Source organism: Glycine max, chromosome 12 (assembly GCF_000004515.6).
Source record: "Glycine max cultivar Williams 82 chromosome 12, Glycine_max_v4.0, whole genome shotgun sequence".
In the NCBI taxonomy this organism is placed as follows: domain Eukaryota; kingdom Viridiplantae; phylum Streptophyta; class Magnoliopsida; order Fabales; family Fabaceae; genus Glycine; species Glycine max.
The window spans coordinates 3,804,939-3,817,387 of NC_038248.2; the positions used below are offsets into that span (position 1 = coordinate 3,804,939).

Consider the following 12,449-nt stretch of genomic DNA (forward strand, 5'->3'; position numbering starts at 1 on the left):
CTTCCTCATGAGTTATCCTAATAAGAAATTATTGGTTAAATTATAATTTTGATATTTATATTTAAGTTTAAATTATATTCGGTAAGATATTTAAGTTAGTTTTAAATTTTTTTATTAACTCAAAAACTTGTTTGGTTATTTAGTAAGTAATTTTTTAATAGTTTTTAATATTTTTTAAAATGTTAGCTTTTGATTTTTTATTTTTATCTTTAATATATTTATTCAATTTTTTTATTATCTTTTTAAAATAAATCATTATTTTCTTATTTTTATATTATTTTATATTTTTTAGTTATTTTAGTAACTGATTTTATTAAATACTTATAATATAATAGATTAATTTTTTAATTTTTAGCTATTAGTTTTTCGATTTCTAACTAATTTTATGAAACATAACCTAAGTTTAACTTTTATATTTAAAAAGTTTTACTTTATTTTCTTAAAGTTTATTCATTGCACTAAACTTATCTTTCTGTGCTTTTTATATTATTTTAACTAATTTGATGGCATAACAAAAGTAAAAATTGATATTGGCAGTGACAAAAACTGACAAATAAATATATTATGAGAGATTAAGGTAAAATTTTTAAAACTTAAAAAAAATTAAAGTAAAAGCAATACAATTTGTTGAATATTTTTTTAAAAGCTAATTCTAGTTTTCTTTTTCTTTATCCTTTCCTTTGTTCTTTCTTTGTTGTGACTGCGCATCATCACAAACTGATCTGAATAGGAAATCACAGTGATTGGGTGAGGGTGAGAAGGAGGGTTGGAGCCTTGGAGGCGCTGTGAAGGGAAAGGAGAAGAGGGAAGGGATAACTGAGAGGGGTAAGAGGATCTTTTCTCGTGTGTAGGGCCAATAGCAAATGAGGTAGGATTAATATCACAAAGTATACTATGGAAGGTGGCGACCAGTTTTGTACATGCTGTTTTAAGGGTTTGAAAGTCCACCTTTTGTCCTAATTTATTTGAGTTTACCACATCTTGTGGTTTAACATGGTTTTATCTCATTGATATTTTTTTGTAGTCTTTTAAAAAATATATCAAAAAATTTAATTTCAGAAGAATACTTATCACACTAATTAAATAATATGTGTTGCAAATATTTGTAAATAAAATTATATTTTTCAACAAATCCGTATTTAACTTTTTAATTTATTCATCACAATGAATTGAAAAGGTATGAAAAAGGGCATACACAATAAGTCATAAGAGAATAAAAAAGGACATACCTAGCTCAATTGAGCAACTACTGTTACTTCCTGGAATTGGTCCTAAGATGGCTCATTTGGTATGTGTAATAGCTTTTCTAATTCAAGCAATATGTTTCATTAGTTTTCTGAAGTTAATTTTGTTAGTGCAATTAGGTTATGAATGTTGGATGGAACAATGTTCAAGGGATATGTGTAGATACTCATGTCCACCACATTTGCAACCACCTTGGGTGGGTCTCAAGATTGGGCACTAAACAGGTTCCTTTAAGCTTTGCAGCTTCACATTTTATGTATGGGGGGCATTATTACCTTATTTTTTAGTTCTCACATCTTGGTGCTGGTGCAGTTGTGATGAACTTCATTAGATTTCTTTCTTTTAGAGATCAAATTTATGCAAATTATTGAACACACACATATATTGGTATACTATATGAAGGCATATTCTTTCGTTGATAAATGTTAAATTATAAGATCAGAAATTTATTACATTTATAGTTAGTAACCAAAAGAACAGAAAGAATCTTTCACATTTATAGCATGTCTGAAATCATTCATAGTTAGGGATAACAAATCAGCTCTTTCAAGTGGCTTGGATTTAGTTATTTTGTTTTGTCACCCTGTTTCTAAAGGTCACAATTGAAAGTTGCCAATCCTATTTGATTTGTGCTAGAAAACTTCAACACCCGAAGAGACGAGGGAGGCACTGCAACGGTGGCTTCCAAAGGAAGAATGGGTTCCAATAAATCCTCTATTGGTATGTCCAACTCATTGTCAAAGTAGTTGAACAATTTGCTGTTATAATTGAGATGTTATTCATACAATAGAACATTTTTTACAATATTATTTTTCCTTTTATTTCTCTTCAATCTTTATCACTTCAATAATCTTATTTCACGTTTCTCTTTATTGTACAATTATAATTTCTTGTTATAATTTGCTATGTTTTGCTTCAGTAGTCAGTTTTATATGGCAAATTAGTGTAAGATAGATATTTGAATAGTTTACAGTTATATGTGGGACTCGTGTATCATCCAAAGACAATAAATTTTCATTTGTTTTTTTTTCTGTCCAATATTTTGGCATCTTATTCGTTACAACAATGTAATTAACATCTTTACTAAGAGAGTCTAACTTAGTTGGTTGATCAAAGCGAATGAGTTATTGTAAACTCGATACTAGTATTCAATTCTTACATATTAAAAAAAAACAGTAACATCCGGCTTGAATATGAACAGGTAGGATTTGGACAACCAATTTGTACACCTCTAAGACATCGTTGTGGAGAATGCAGCATAAGTGAGTTATGCCCCTCAGCCTTGAAGGAGATCTCTTACTCAAGCCCATCTTCCAAGTCCAAAAAGTATAGAATGAACAAGAAGCTTTGACATGGACAAGGAGAACCCCCAAAAGAACATGAACCTTTAACCATTCTTTTGGAATTTGGTTCCTCCTTATTTTTTGTCACATGTACATACATATTTCTAAGTACGGCTGTGACCAAATTCCTATTAGGCTTACATTACATCAGCCCAACATCTAGAGAGATGTATATTTTTTTGTAAAATTACTTGTTTTAACCATTGGATGATCTGAAACCTGGGGGGTTCTATAAGCCTTGATTTTTATATTTTTGCCATCTTTATGTTTTCTGGATTTATCTTTTCGGCTGATTCAATGTCAATTAATTATTAGAGTTGAGGGATGTTGAGGGATATGCAGATTTTCAATTTTATATTGTCCTTTAAATTTAGAGAATTGTTTTTTTATTCCGTAAAAATAATTTATTTTTATCAGTCCCTTTTAAAAAGCTACTTTTAATCCCTTTTTATTTAATGTGTTCATGGTTTCACAATTTATAATGATTTTTAACTGTCATTTTTTTTTGAAAAATGATTTCTGGTTATTTTAAACCGTTAAAATATTTTACTAGTATGATTTGGTGACTTTTTTTTAGATATTTTGTTGGTTTTAAAGAAGAAAAATAAAAATATAGATGTAGAATATTGTAATTTTCACATATTCTATCTATTTTAAAATGTCACAAATCATTTTTAAATAAATTAAATTAAAAAAAAACATTTCTAAAGGTAACAAATTGTTACAAATTATGAAACTATTAACACATAATGAGAGAGATTAAAAGTAATTTTTCTAAAATTTGAAGGACTAATAAAAATAAATCCCTTTTGAAGGACTAAAAAAATAATTATTCAAATTTAAAGTACTAAAAACATATTTAAGTCTTATATAAATATAGCTACTTTATTTGGTCAAAATTTTTTTTACACAATGTTGTAGATAACTCTAAACAGAAAAAAATGGTTTGTAAATATATTTTGTGTAGAAACAATAACTCGTCTAAGTTTTACGTCTCGTGGTACAACTTAATATCAAATTTATTTTTAAACATTATAATTTAATGATAAAATGATTTCACAAAATTTAACGACAAGATGTAATTATCATATATTTTTTATATATTTAGGAACTAAATTAGATTTTTTTAAAAAAATTAAATTGTCACCGATTTACATATTTAAAGACATAAATAATCATTTATCCCAAAATTAATTTTACAAATATTTATCTAAATACAATAAATGTGTGTTTGGATAGCTTCCAAAATCATGATAGACCATGATGAGGCAGATGAATCTTAATTTTGATCAAATTTGCATGTTTGGATTTTCAAAATCATGGTAAAATTAATTATGATTCATAAAAATCATGATAGAATTGAAACAAGTAAGAGTAATTTTACTTTTGTCAAAATCAATTATGTAAAATTAATTTAATTCAAAATCAATTCTGTCACGATTAATCCAACCATACAATGAAGCTAGCGTATAATCAAGCAGGACACCGATTCGGGCTTTTCGGTTCATGAGATAGCCCAGTCTACTCGTTACGAGTAGAGAAAACTCAGCCCAATAGAGTAAACTGGGTTTTAATTTGCCGACCCGAATAACGATTTGGATCGGAAAATGGATGACTCAGTGGTTGATCTCGTTTTTGTTGGTTTCCACCTTTTTCCAGTGGGAGGAGCTGAGCAGAGAAGGAGTTTAGGAAGTGTTTGGTTACTTCTGAGATTCTGCTGTTCCTTAGAGAGCGAGCGATGACGGTAGCAGCAGGAATGGGTTACGCTCTGCTAGCGTTAGGACCCTCTCTCTCCATCTTCGTTTCTGTCATTTCCAAAAAACCCTTCCTCATTCTCACCGTTCTCTCCAGGTAGCTCGATTTCGCTCCAATTCCGTTTTGATCTCATGTAACACCAGCATTATTTCATGCAAACTCGTAATTCAGACCTCACTGACCCTCTCTATGTTGCTATTTTGATTTGCCTTGTTTTTTACTCTGCAATGCTGCAAATTAGGGTTTTTATCATGATGATTACTGTTGTGGATGCAGCACACTGCTGTGGCTTATAAGTTTGATTGTGCTGTCTGGAATATGGAGGGGGGTTTTGCCTCTCAACACAACAGCTTGGTGGCCTTTTGGAATACTCATTTTCTCATCTGTTGCTTTTCAAGAAGCCCTCAGGCTTTTCTCCTGGAAAATATATAAGTAAGCTTATATTGCTCTTTTCTCAGCTTCAAATTCTTGCATTCAAGTGCTTTGATATTGTTATTTGGTTAAATTATAAATTTTGGTTCCCACACCTTATGCCATTTTTTTGTTTTATTGAATCTACATTTTTGGTGCTATATGAAAAAAAATTACAAATTGAATCCTATCGTCTGACAAAGTTATGGCCAGGATTAGATTTGGGGTATATACTTATTATTAGTGTTTTTCATTCTAGAACCATGAAAAAAAATTTAGACTTCATTTTGGTTCTTACATTAAAAAAATTGTATATTTTGGCCCCTACACTTGACATACCGTTTTTTGCTTTGGTCCCTGTGTGGAAAATTGTAACACCATTATAACTTTAATAAACAGCAAGAAGGGAATTATAAACAGTTGTCTTGTAAGGACTAAAACCAAAAAACAGTGTCAGATATAGGAACTGAATCTGTAATTTAAACTTGTTTTAAAATATGATGGAGGAAATATCTGACCATTTTGTAGAAACTGTTTTTGTATTACATGGTATACTGGTGTTGCTTTTCTTGTGTAGGAGGTTACAAGATATGTTAGATGCCTTTGCTGATAGAATATCAAAACCACATCTTCACCTGACAGATAAGATGCTGATTGCTCTGGGTAAGAAAACAGAGGCTTTCATGCCTATTTTCCTATCCGATTGCATTTGTTTGACCATTAACTATTTGCTTTTGTCAGCTGCTGGAACAACCTTCCTGATACTGCTTACTCTTTTTTACCTTTCTTTTGACATTTAAATAGATCTTTCATTGAATTTAGTTGTATGATAAAATGAATAACTTGTTAAGATGTATTGAAAAATGATATGGCCTATTGGAATAAGACCTATATTGTAAATAATAACCTGTTTTTTTAATAAAATGTATTTTGGATTTTTTTCACAGCTGGTGGGTTGGGTCATGGTGTTGCCCATGCTGTGTTCTTCTGCATCAGCCTATTAACTCCTGCATTTGGTCCAGCAACATATTTCGTTGACAGGTGTTCAAAAGTTCCATTTTTCCTTCTTTCTGGTGAGTTTCCCCACTGCCGGTTGTTGTATGTAACTATGCACGTATATGAATAATATGGGATTTTACAGCTTCAAACTTTTGAAAAATATGCTATCTAAGGATTTATTGCATATTTATTTCATTAATGTGATTGTATGGAGTTTAGGTTAGAGTTTTACCCAGGGAATCTTGAATAGGACTTTCCTATTAAGCCTCAGTACCTACCTATATACATAAACAACAGTAGCTGCGATTTTTTATATTTCAAATAATTCTATTGTATTTTAAATATTTCATCCCCTCCAATTAGTTCACCATTTTTTATGTACATTGCAGCGATTATTGCTCTTGCATTTGTCACAATCCACACTTTCTCAATGGTCATCGCATTTAATGGGTACTCAGAGGGGAACAAAGTGGATCAATATTTTGTTCCCATTGTTCACGTTGTCGCTGGAATGGTGGTAAAATCTCACTCTGCATTATATTTTTGCCCTATAATTTACATCAGTAACTAGTAACTAGCCATCTTTCCCTTGTTCCATTACCATTTACCAACATCAACATATTGGCTGTTGTCCAGCTAATATTTACAACACCAACATAGTTACAATATGAGGCCAGTGCCTGAGCAATGATGCAAAGCTATAACCTAGTGTTACCATGTTTGGTAAATGGTGTTATGGCATGTTGGGGCATAAAGCAGTCCCCCTACACATTAAGAATGGCCACTGCCAGACTATCATATATTGATATGACAAAACCATTGAAAACGAAAAAGACAGCTCACTGATGTCAGTGTAGTTTTTAGTTTATATAACTTTCTGTTTGTAGATTTGTGAAGTTGGCAAGATGATTAACCCCAACATGGTAGGATGTAGAGAAAGGAAACAGTCCAAACAAAGTATAGTGAGTCAAGCTTGAATAGCTGGATAATGAATTCTTTACTGCTAAATTTTTTTTATGTTGTTAATGTAGCATCTAGTGGTACCTGTCTGCTTGAATTTGGATAAGTTTCAAAAAACATCGAAACTATAATAAAGAGGTCCCCTCAATATACTTTGAATTATTGTTATTAGTTAAGATTAGGAATATAATTATGATATCTTATGATGTTTAATTTAGCCTTTAATTAATGCTTAAATGGTTTCTTTGACTTTCTGTTCCTTATTCAGACTCTGGTGAATTTGGCCCCTGGCGGTTGTGCTGTTGGCATTCCTCTTCTTTATTTGGTTGCAATCTTGACCTTGATTCATTGTGGGAGGATGGTTTGGAGAAAATTGACAGAAAACCCAATCAGGCTGGTTCACTCGTAGTAAGTGATAATCTTTGTAAAAAATCTAGTCTATAGTTGCTTAGTGCTCGCTATTCCTGTTGGAATACACAGGATACCAAAAGTTATAATGCACAATAGGTTTTTCCTTGACGTTATGCTCCCATCTTTTTACAATGGGTTACTATTCGGGGCCTCAAGTCAACTTTCTGCATTTGTCAGTTTCACTTGTCGTCACTGCAGTCAGGCTTACTGAAGTTTTGGTTGCAGATGCGGGCTTGCAGAAAGTATTCAGAAAAGAAAATCTAGTAGATTAAGAGATTATTGCTTAAATTGGGACATTATCCCCCTCGCGTCGAAAAACCATTTTATGTCAGAATGTTACTTGGGTACATTGCACTAAGTGTATATATGGGTTATTTATCTCCATGAGATGAAGTTAATCTCTAAGTTACACAACGTATCCGCTAGAAATTTATGCGTTTCAAATTAAACTCTAGTACAGATAAGTATGAAACATATTTTTAAGCTGAAAAAGATACACACGCAGGAAGCACATAAAATAGTTCAAAAAAGGGGTAGAAATATTTGGAAACGAGGGCAATGCCTCACTTGCGCTTTCCCATGTATAGCTATTAGCTAGCTTGGTTACTACATCCATTATGAAATCCTCCTTAGAGAAACTCAGTCTAATTGGAAAATCTTTTTTTTTTTTTTTTATCACTAATTATAAAAACTCTGGTATCTATCTTCAATATCGTTGATTTCTTCTGATAAAAAAACTCTAATTGTAGGTGTCACTTCATATCCATTATTTTTATCATCGGACAACACAGAAGGTAGAACAATGCACCATAATATTAAAAGAAAATTTTAGTTGGTTTTAAGGGGATGAAATTATGATTCTAGATTCACGCTACGATGAACCAACGCCTACACAATTTCGAGCACGGGCCAAGTCATTCATTCCTAAAACAACTTTTACCCAGAATGATGTAGTTTTATGAGGAAATAACGAAGGTAATACTCGTGCAATTTCATGTGTTTTGTGTTGTATTCGAGTTTTATTGCAATATTCTTTGTTGATTTTTTAATGCAAAACTTTTATTATGTAGGTTACAAAATTAAAACTCTAATTCTAATTGGATAATAATGCCAAAAGTGCTTATAAAAGTATATTTAACTTTTGTCTAATAACAATTTGTCACGAATTTGTTTAATAAAATTAGCAGATAATTTTATTTAAAAATTTATAAGTAATTAATTGAACTAGACTATTTGATAACATAATTATTTCTCCAAAAACTCAACGTGCTTATAAGGGGTCTTATAAAGAAGTCATGACTCATGTAAACCCTGTTCGGATATTTATCAGTGTCCAGTTTGCTATTCATCCTTTTTGGAAACTACACATTCACTTGCATGAGTTATTAAGAGAGAATCCTCCAGCATGAAAACATCACCATTAAATTCTGAATCAAGCCCTTCATGTCCATCAAATTCCTTGAGCCCCACCAATGTCTCAATTGGAATCTCAGGCTCTTGATCCAAAGAAAAATCTCCTCTAGCTAATTGAAGGTCATAGTTTGGCTCATGATCCTCATTAAGATTGTCAACAAATATTAGTTTGTTGCCATCTTCTCTGCTTTTCAGTACAACTTTCTCATCATTCAACTCTGAATTTACTATCTCTGCTGAACCTTTAGATGACATGGTTATCCTTGAAGGTTCAGATGTTACACTGCATTCAATTCCAGGGTCTTTATGTTTACTTTCCTTTATCCTTGATGTCATTGATCTAGAACCAAAGACAACCCTTTTCCTAGGTGAGATACAAAATGGACTCCAGGATTCCTCAGAATAATTCCAGTTCAATTTCGCTTCAAATGGCCAAAAAAGTGGTTCATCAACATTAAACTCTTGCATGTCTTCTATTTCTAGAAGATGCTCCACTGAAATAATATTATCTTTTGATCTGTCACAATGTATTCCATTGGTGCTAAGAGGAGATGAAGGTTTCGCAGATGAACATCCATAAGGATTTGAATCTGAGATCCACTTGGAGTCTTCATTTTCAAGAGTGAGTAAAGGATCACAATTGAAGTCACACTTGAAGCAAATATGAGTGGAGCTGTTGTTAGATGAACATCCACAACAAGATCCCGATCCTGAAGCCTCAGAACAACAACACGGAGAATTTGTAGCAGTTGCATCATTCACAGTTCCAGTCAAACTCATTGTAGAAGCTCTTTGTTAAGATCAGCGACTCACTGTTAAATTGGATTAATCAGAGATTGTCCTTCTAAGATATTTTTTTTTCTCAAATACAAAGGAAAGAGAAAAGTCAAATATGTCAGGGAAATATATGAGTAATGGTAAAACTAAAAGGATAACAAGAGTATAACTTTATTTCTTTAAGAATTTTCAAATCAGCATCTAATTAATGAAAAACACTCATTGCAGGCATTATGAACTGAGATGAAAAGTTTATAGAATTTTTAAGGGTTCGTTGATTAAGTAAAGCCAACCTTTTCCACTGTTGTTACCTATGAATTCAAACTCATGACCTTCTTCTAATATCATATATTGGGTCAAGTACTTACTATTAATCCGAAACATAGTGCAAATTTATTTCCTTTTAGTACTCTTAAAGTTGCATTTAGTTTAATAAGCCACACATGAGAATGTTAAAGTCGATGGAATTCCACATGTAACATTTACCAAATAAAGCCAACAGACAACCTACGCAACAATAATTAAACAAACACATAGTTAAAGAAAGAGGAACACCCCCTATAGTATAAATCCTTTAGTGTAATTAAACTGAATTGATGAATGTGATATAAGGAAAAAATAATTCAAAAAAGTAATTATGCCATCCAATTTATTTGTCATATATTAACTAAAATCTAAGCCTGTATGACTGTATTTGAAGTAAATATTTTGGCTGATAAACGCATTTATGTAATATAAATGAACAAAAAAAAAAAGGACCAAAGCTCCTATATTTACCAGAAAAGGACCAAACAGTCACAGATAACTTCCCTTGGGAGAAAACACACCATTAAAATGGGTGAATAACAAAGGGGAGGTGAGAATCAGAGACAATAAACTCAAACAAAGTGTAAAGGAACAAATCTTAATCCACTAAGAAGAGGTTCTAGCAATTTTTTAGTGGGGCAACGATTATAGCCTATGAATTTTAATTTGATGATAATACTATACAAGCCTAATTCACCTAGTGTAACCTACGACAGATGCATGCATAGTAAAAAAAACAGTATGGAAGAAAAAGGAAGACAAGGAACTGCATTTAAAACCTATTACCTTGTTTCCACTCTGAAAACCACATGACACGTTCCGAGTCTGATCAAAGGAAGAGATTTTAAGGAGCAGAGAGATAAAAAAAAATAAAAAATTGGTTTGTGTGAAAGAAAATGCCTAGAAAGAATAGCGCACAGTGTTTAAATAGCAAAGAAGAAAAGGTAGAACATTGTCTTTTACTTGTATTGTACTATTAGAAGTTCAACACCAAAACAAAGCATGGGGCAAAAATTGGAGTTTTGCGTGCTCACTGGCCATGTTGATGTCTCACAATTGAGCTCCATTGGCGAATTCGATGGTCCACTCATTGTTGCCCATAAATTAATTCTTTAAGAGTATGATCTGACCATTTTCCATTTCATTGATTTTCTTTTAATTCTCCGCTTCAAGTCCACTTAGGGGCACTACAGTAAATCCTTTTTTTATTATTTATAAAAGATAATTTTATTATAAATGATCCTAATTTACACACTTAGTGGTAGTAACTTCCCTCCTTTTATGCTGCATTTTTATTTTGTTAAACGAATATCCAAATAAAACAATTTTTGGCATCAATAACAACCAAAATTCACCGTATTGTGACAGGAGGGGCACTGAATCATGTGCAGAAAAACAAAACTGCATAGAGAGAATATTATTCTGTGATTGATAAATAAGTTTTTGACCAAAAGCGTGAAAAAGAAAATAACAGTCCCAATGCCATCCAACTAAAAGTAGTTTATTAGGCTTTCAAAAACAAAAAAGTAGCTTATTAGAAAATTTTGTATTTTTCCTCCCATTCTGAGACTAGGTTGGACAGATGAGGCATTGAAATGCTTTCATGTTCATTTGAGTGTTTTTGTACTCCTAACTGCTCCTTAAAGCATCTCGATGATGTAATTTAAATGATTTATTTTGAATTATTTATCTTTTGTTGATTGATTATAAGAATCTCACAATATAGTTAAAAAATTCGTATATTATTTTTTCCTATAGTATAATCTTAAGTTATTTTTAAATGACTCATCCTTAAACAATTCATATATTATTTTTTCTTATAATATAATCTTAAGTTATATTTATATGACTCATCCTTAAATGACAAAAGAATATTTTTTAATCAAAGCAATTATTGCTTATAAAAATAACAAAACTTAATTTTAAACAATTTAATATGTCACATAAATCTTTTCCAATAACAAAAGAATTAAGCAACAATATTTTAAATAAATAACTCTTTAAACAACCAGGGAACATGTGTTTATAGAACATGCATATCGCATAGGATAAAATAATAAAATGTTTCCTTTGGAAAGTTGGACGTGAAGTGCTCCTCACTAACGAAATACATGTGATGAGACCTTGACAAGTGTATCCGACAAGTATTGTTGCAAGTAATAATTGAAATCGGTTGAGTTTAGGTATCATTCTAAACTCTAAAGGATCGAAGGGTGATTCATAATTTACCAAACGCTATTTAATAGGAACCAAGAAAGAGTATTTATAATTAATTGATTTCAAGAAAAACCAAAATTTAAATTGAAAGAAATTAAAGCAACAGGGATTTATTTTTTAAGTTTTTCCTTTTCAAAATGCGAGAACACAAGAACACAATCAGAGTGATTGATTGGTTGAATTGTTAAACCACAATTCTTGTGCATACGATACTTCCTCAGTTCTTTATTACTACTTGTACAACTAGTACACTTGTCGCGATCTTAACAATAATCCAAGCCAGCTAGGGACTATCAGTGTGAGACGAAGAATGACAAGATATGATCTACTCCCAGTTTGTCAAGCTTTCTTCTCAAAACTCACACGATCCACATATTAATTAAGGGATATTTGTAAGATTACAAAGGAAACTTGGCATCATATGTAGGGTGCGTGATGTTTGCATACTTTGTCAAACAGAATCTCAAGGATTAGTTATCCCACAATCTCAACACTATCGTCAATATGACATGTCTAAGGAGTGGCAAGTGAAGTTTTCATTAGTAATCTTCAATTGAATATGGTGGGCAAGAAATTATTAGGTACCTGCCTTCTGCTTTTACAGTGAGGAGA

General features: G+C 31.6%; 2 protein-coding genes across 5 annotated transcripts; one reads left to right on the forward strand and one right to left on the reverse strand.

Annotated features, from left to right (window-relative positions):
• The first annotated feature begins 4,202 nt into the window (after positions 1 to 4,202).
• Positions 4,203 to 8,266, forward strand: LOC100794637 (gamma-secretase subunit APH1-like). 3 transcript variants are annotated; one of them, XM_006591810.2, is made up of 7 exons: positions 4,203 to 4,439; positions 4,620 to 4,775; positions 5,332 to 5,417; positions 5,702 to 5,827; positions 6,143 to 6,270; positions 6,982 to 7,121; positions 7,350 to 7,508. In XM_006591810.2, coding segments are annotated over exons 1-7 (750 nt in total). In that variant the 5' UTR covers positions 4,203 to 4,326; the 3' UTR covers positions 7,351 to 7,508.
• A 95-nt stretch (positions 8,267 to 8,361) lies between these two features.
• On the reverse strand, positions 8,362 to 10,713 carry LOC100800627 (uncharacterized). 2 transcript variants are annotated; one of them, XM_041007397.1, is made up of 2 exons: positions 10,407 to 10,713; positions 8,362 to 9,398 (listed from the first exon to the last, which is right to left on the reverse strand). In XM_041007397.1, the coding sequence occupies exon 2, from the start codon at positions 9,315 to 9,317 to the stop codon at positions 8,466 to 8,468; it is 852 nt and encodes a 283-aa protein (XP_040863331.1). In that variant the 5' UTR covers positions 9,318 to 9,398; positions 10,407 to 10,713; the 3' UTR covers positions 8,362 to 8,465. The 2 variants fall into 2 exon arrangements, with proteins under 2 accessions (XP_040863331.1, XP_003540702.1); XM_003540654.5 differs by having other exon boundaries at positions 8,362 to 9,349; positions 10,407 to 10,712.
• Positions 10,714 to 12,449: the final 1,736 nt, after the last annotated feature.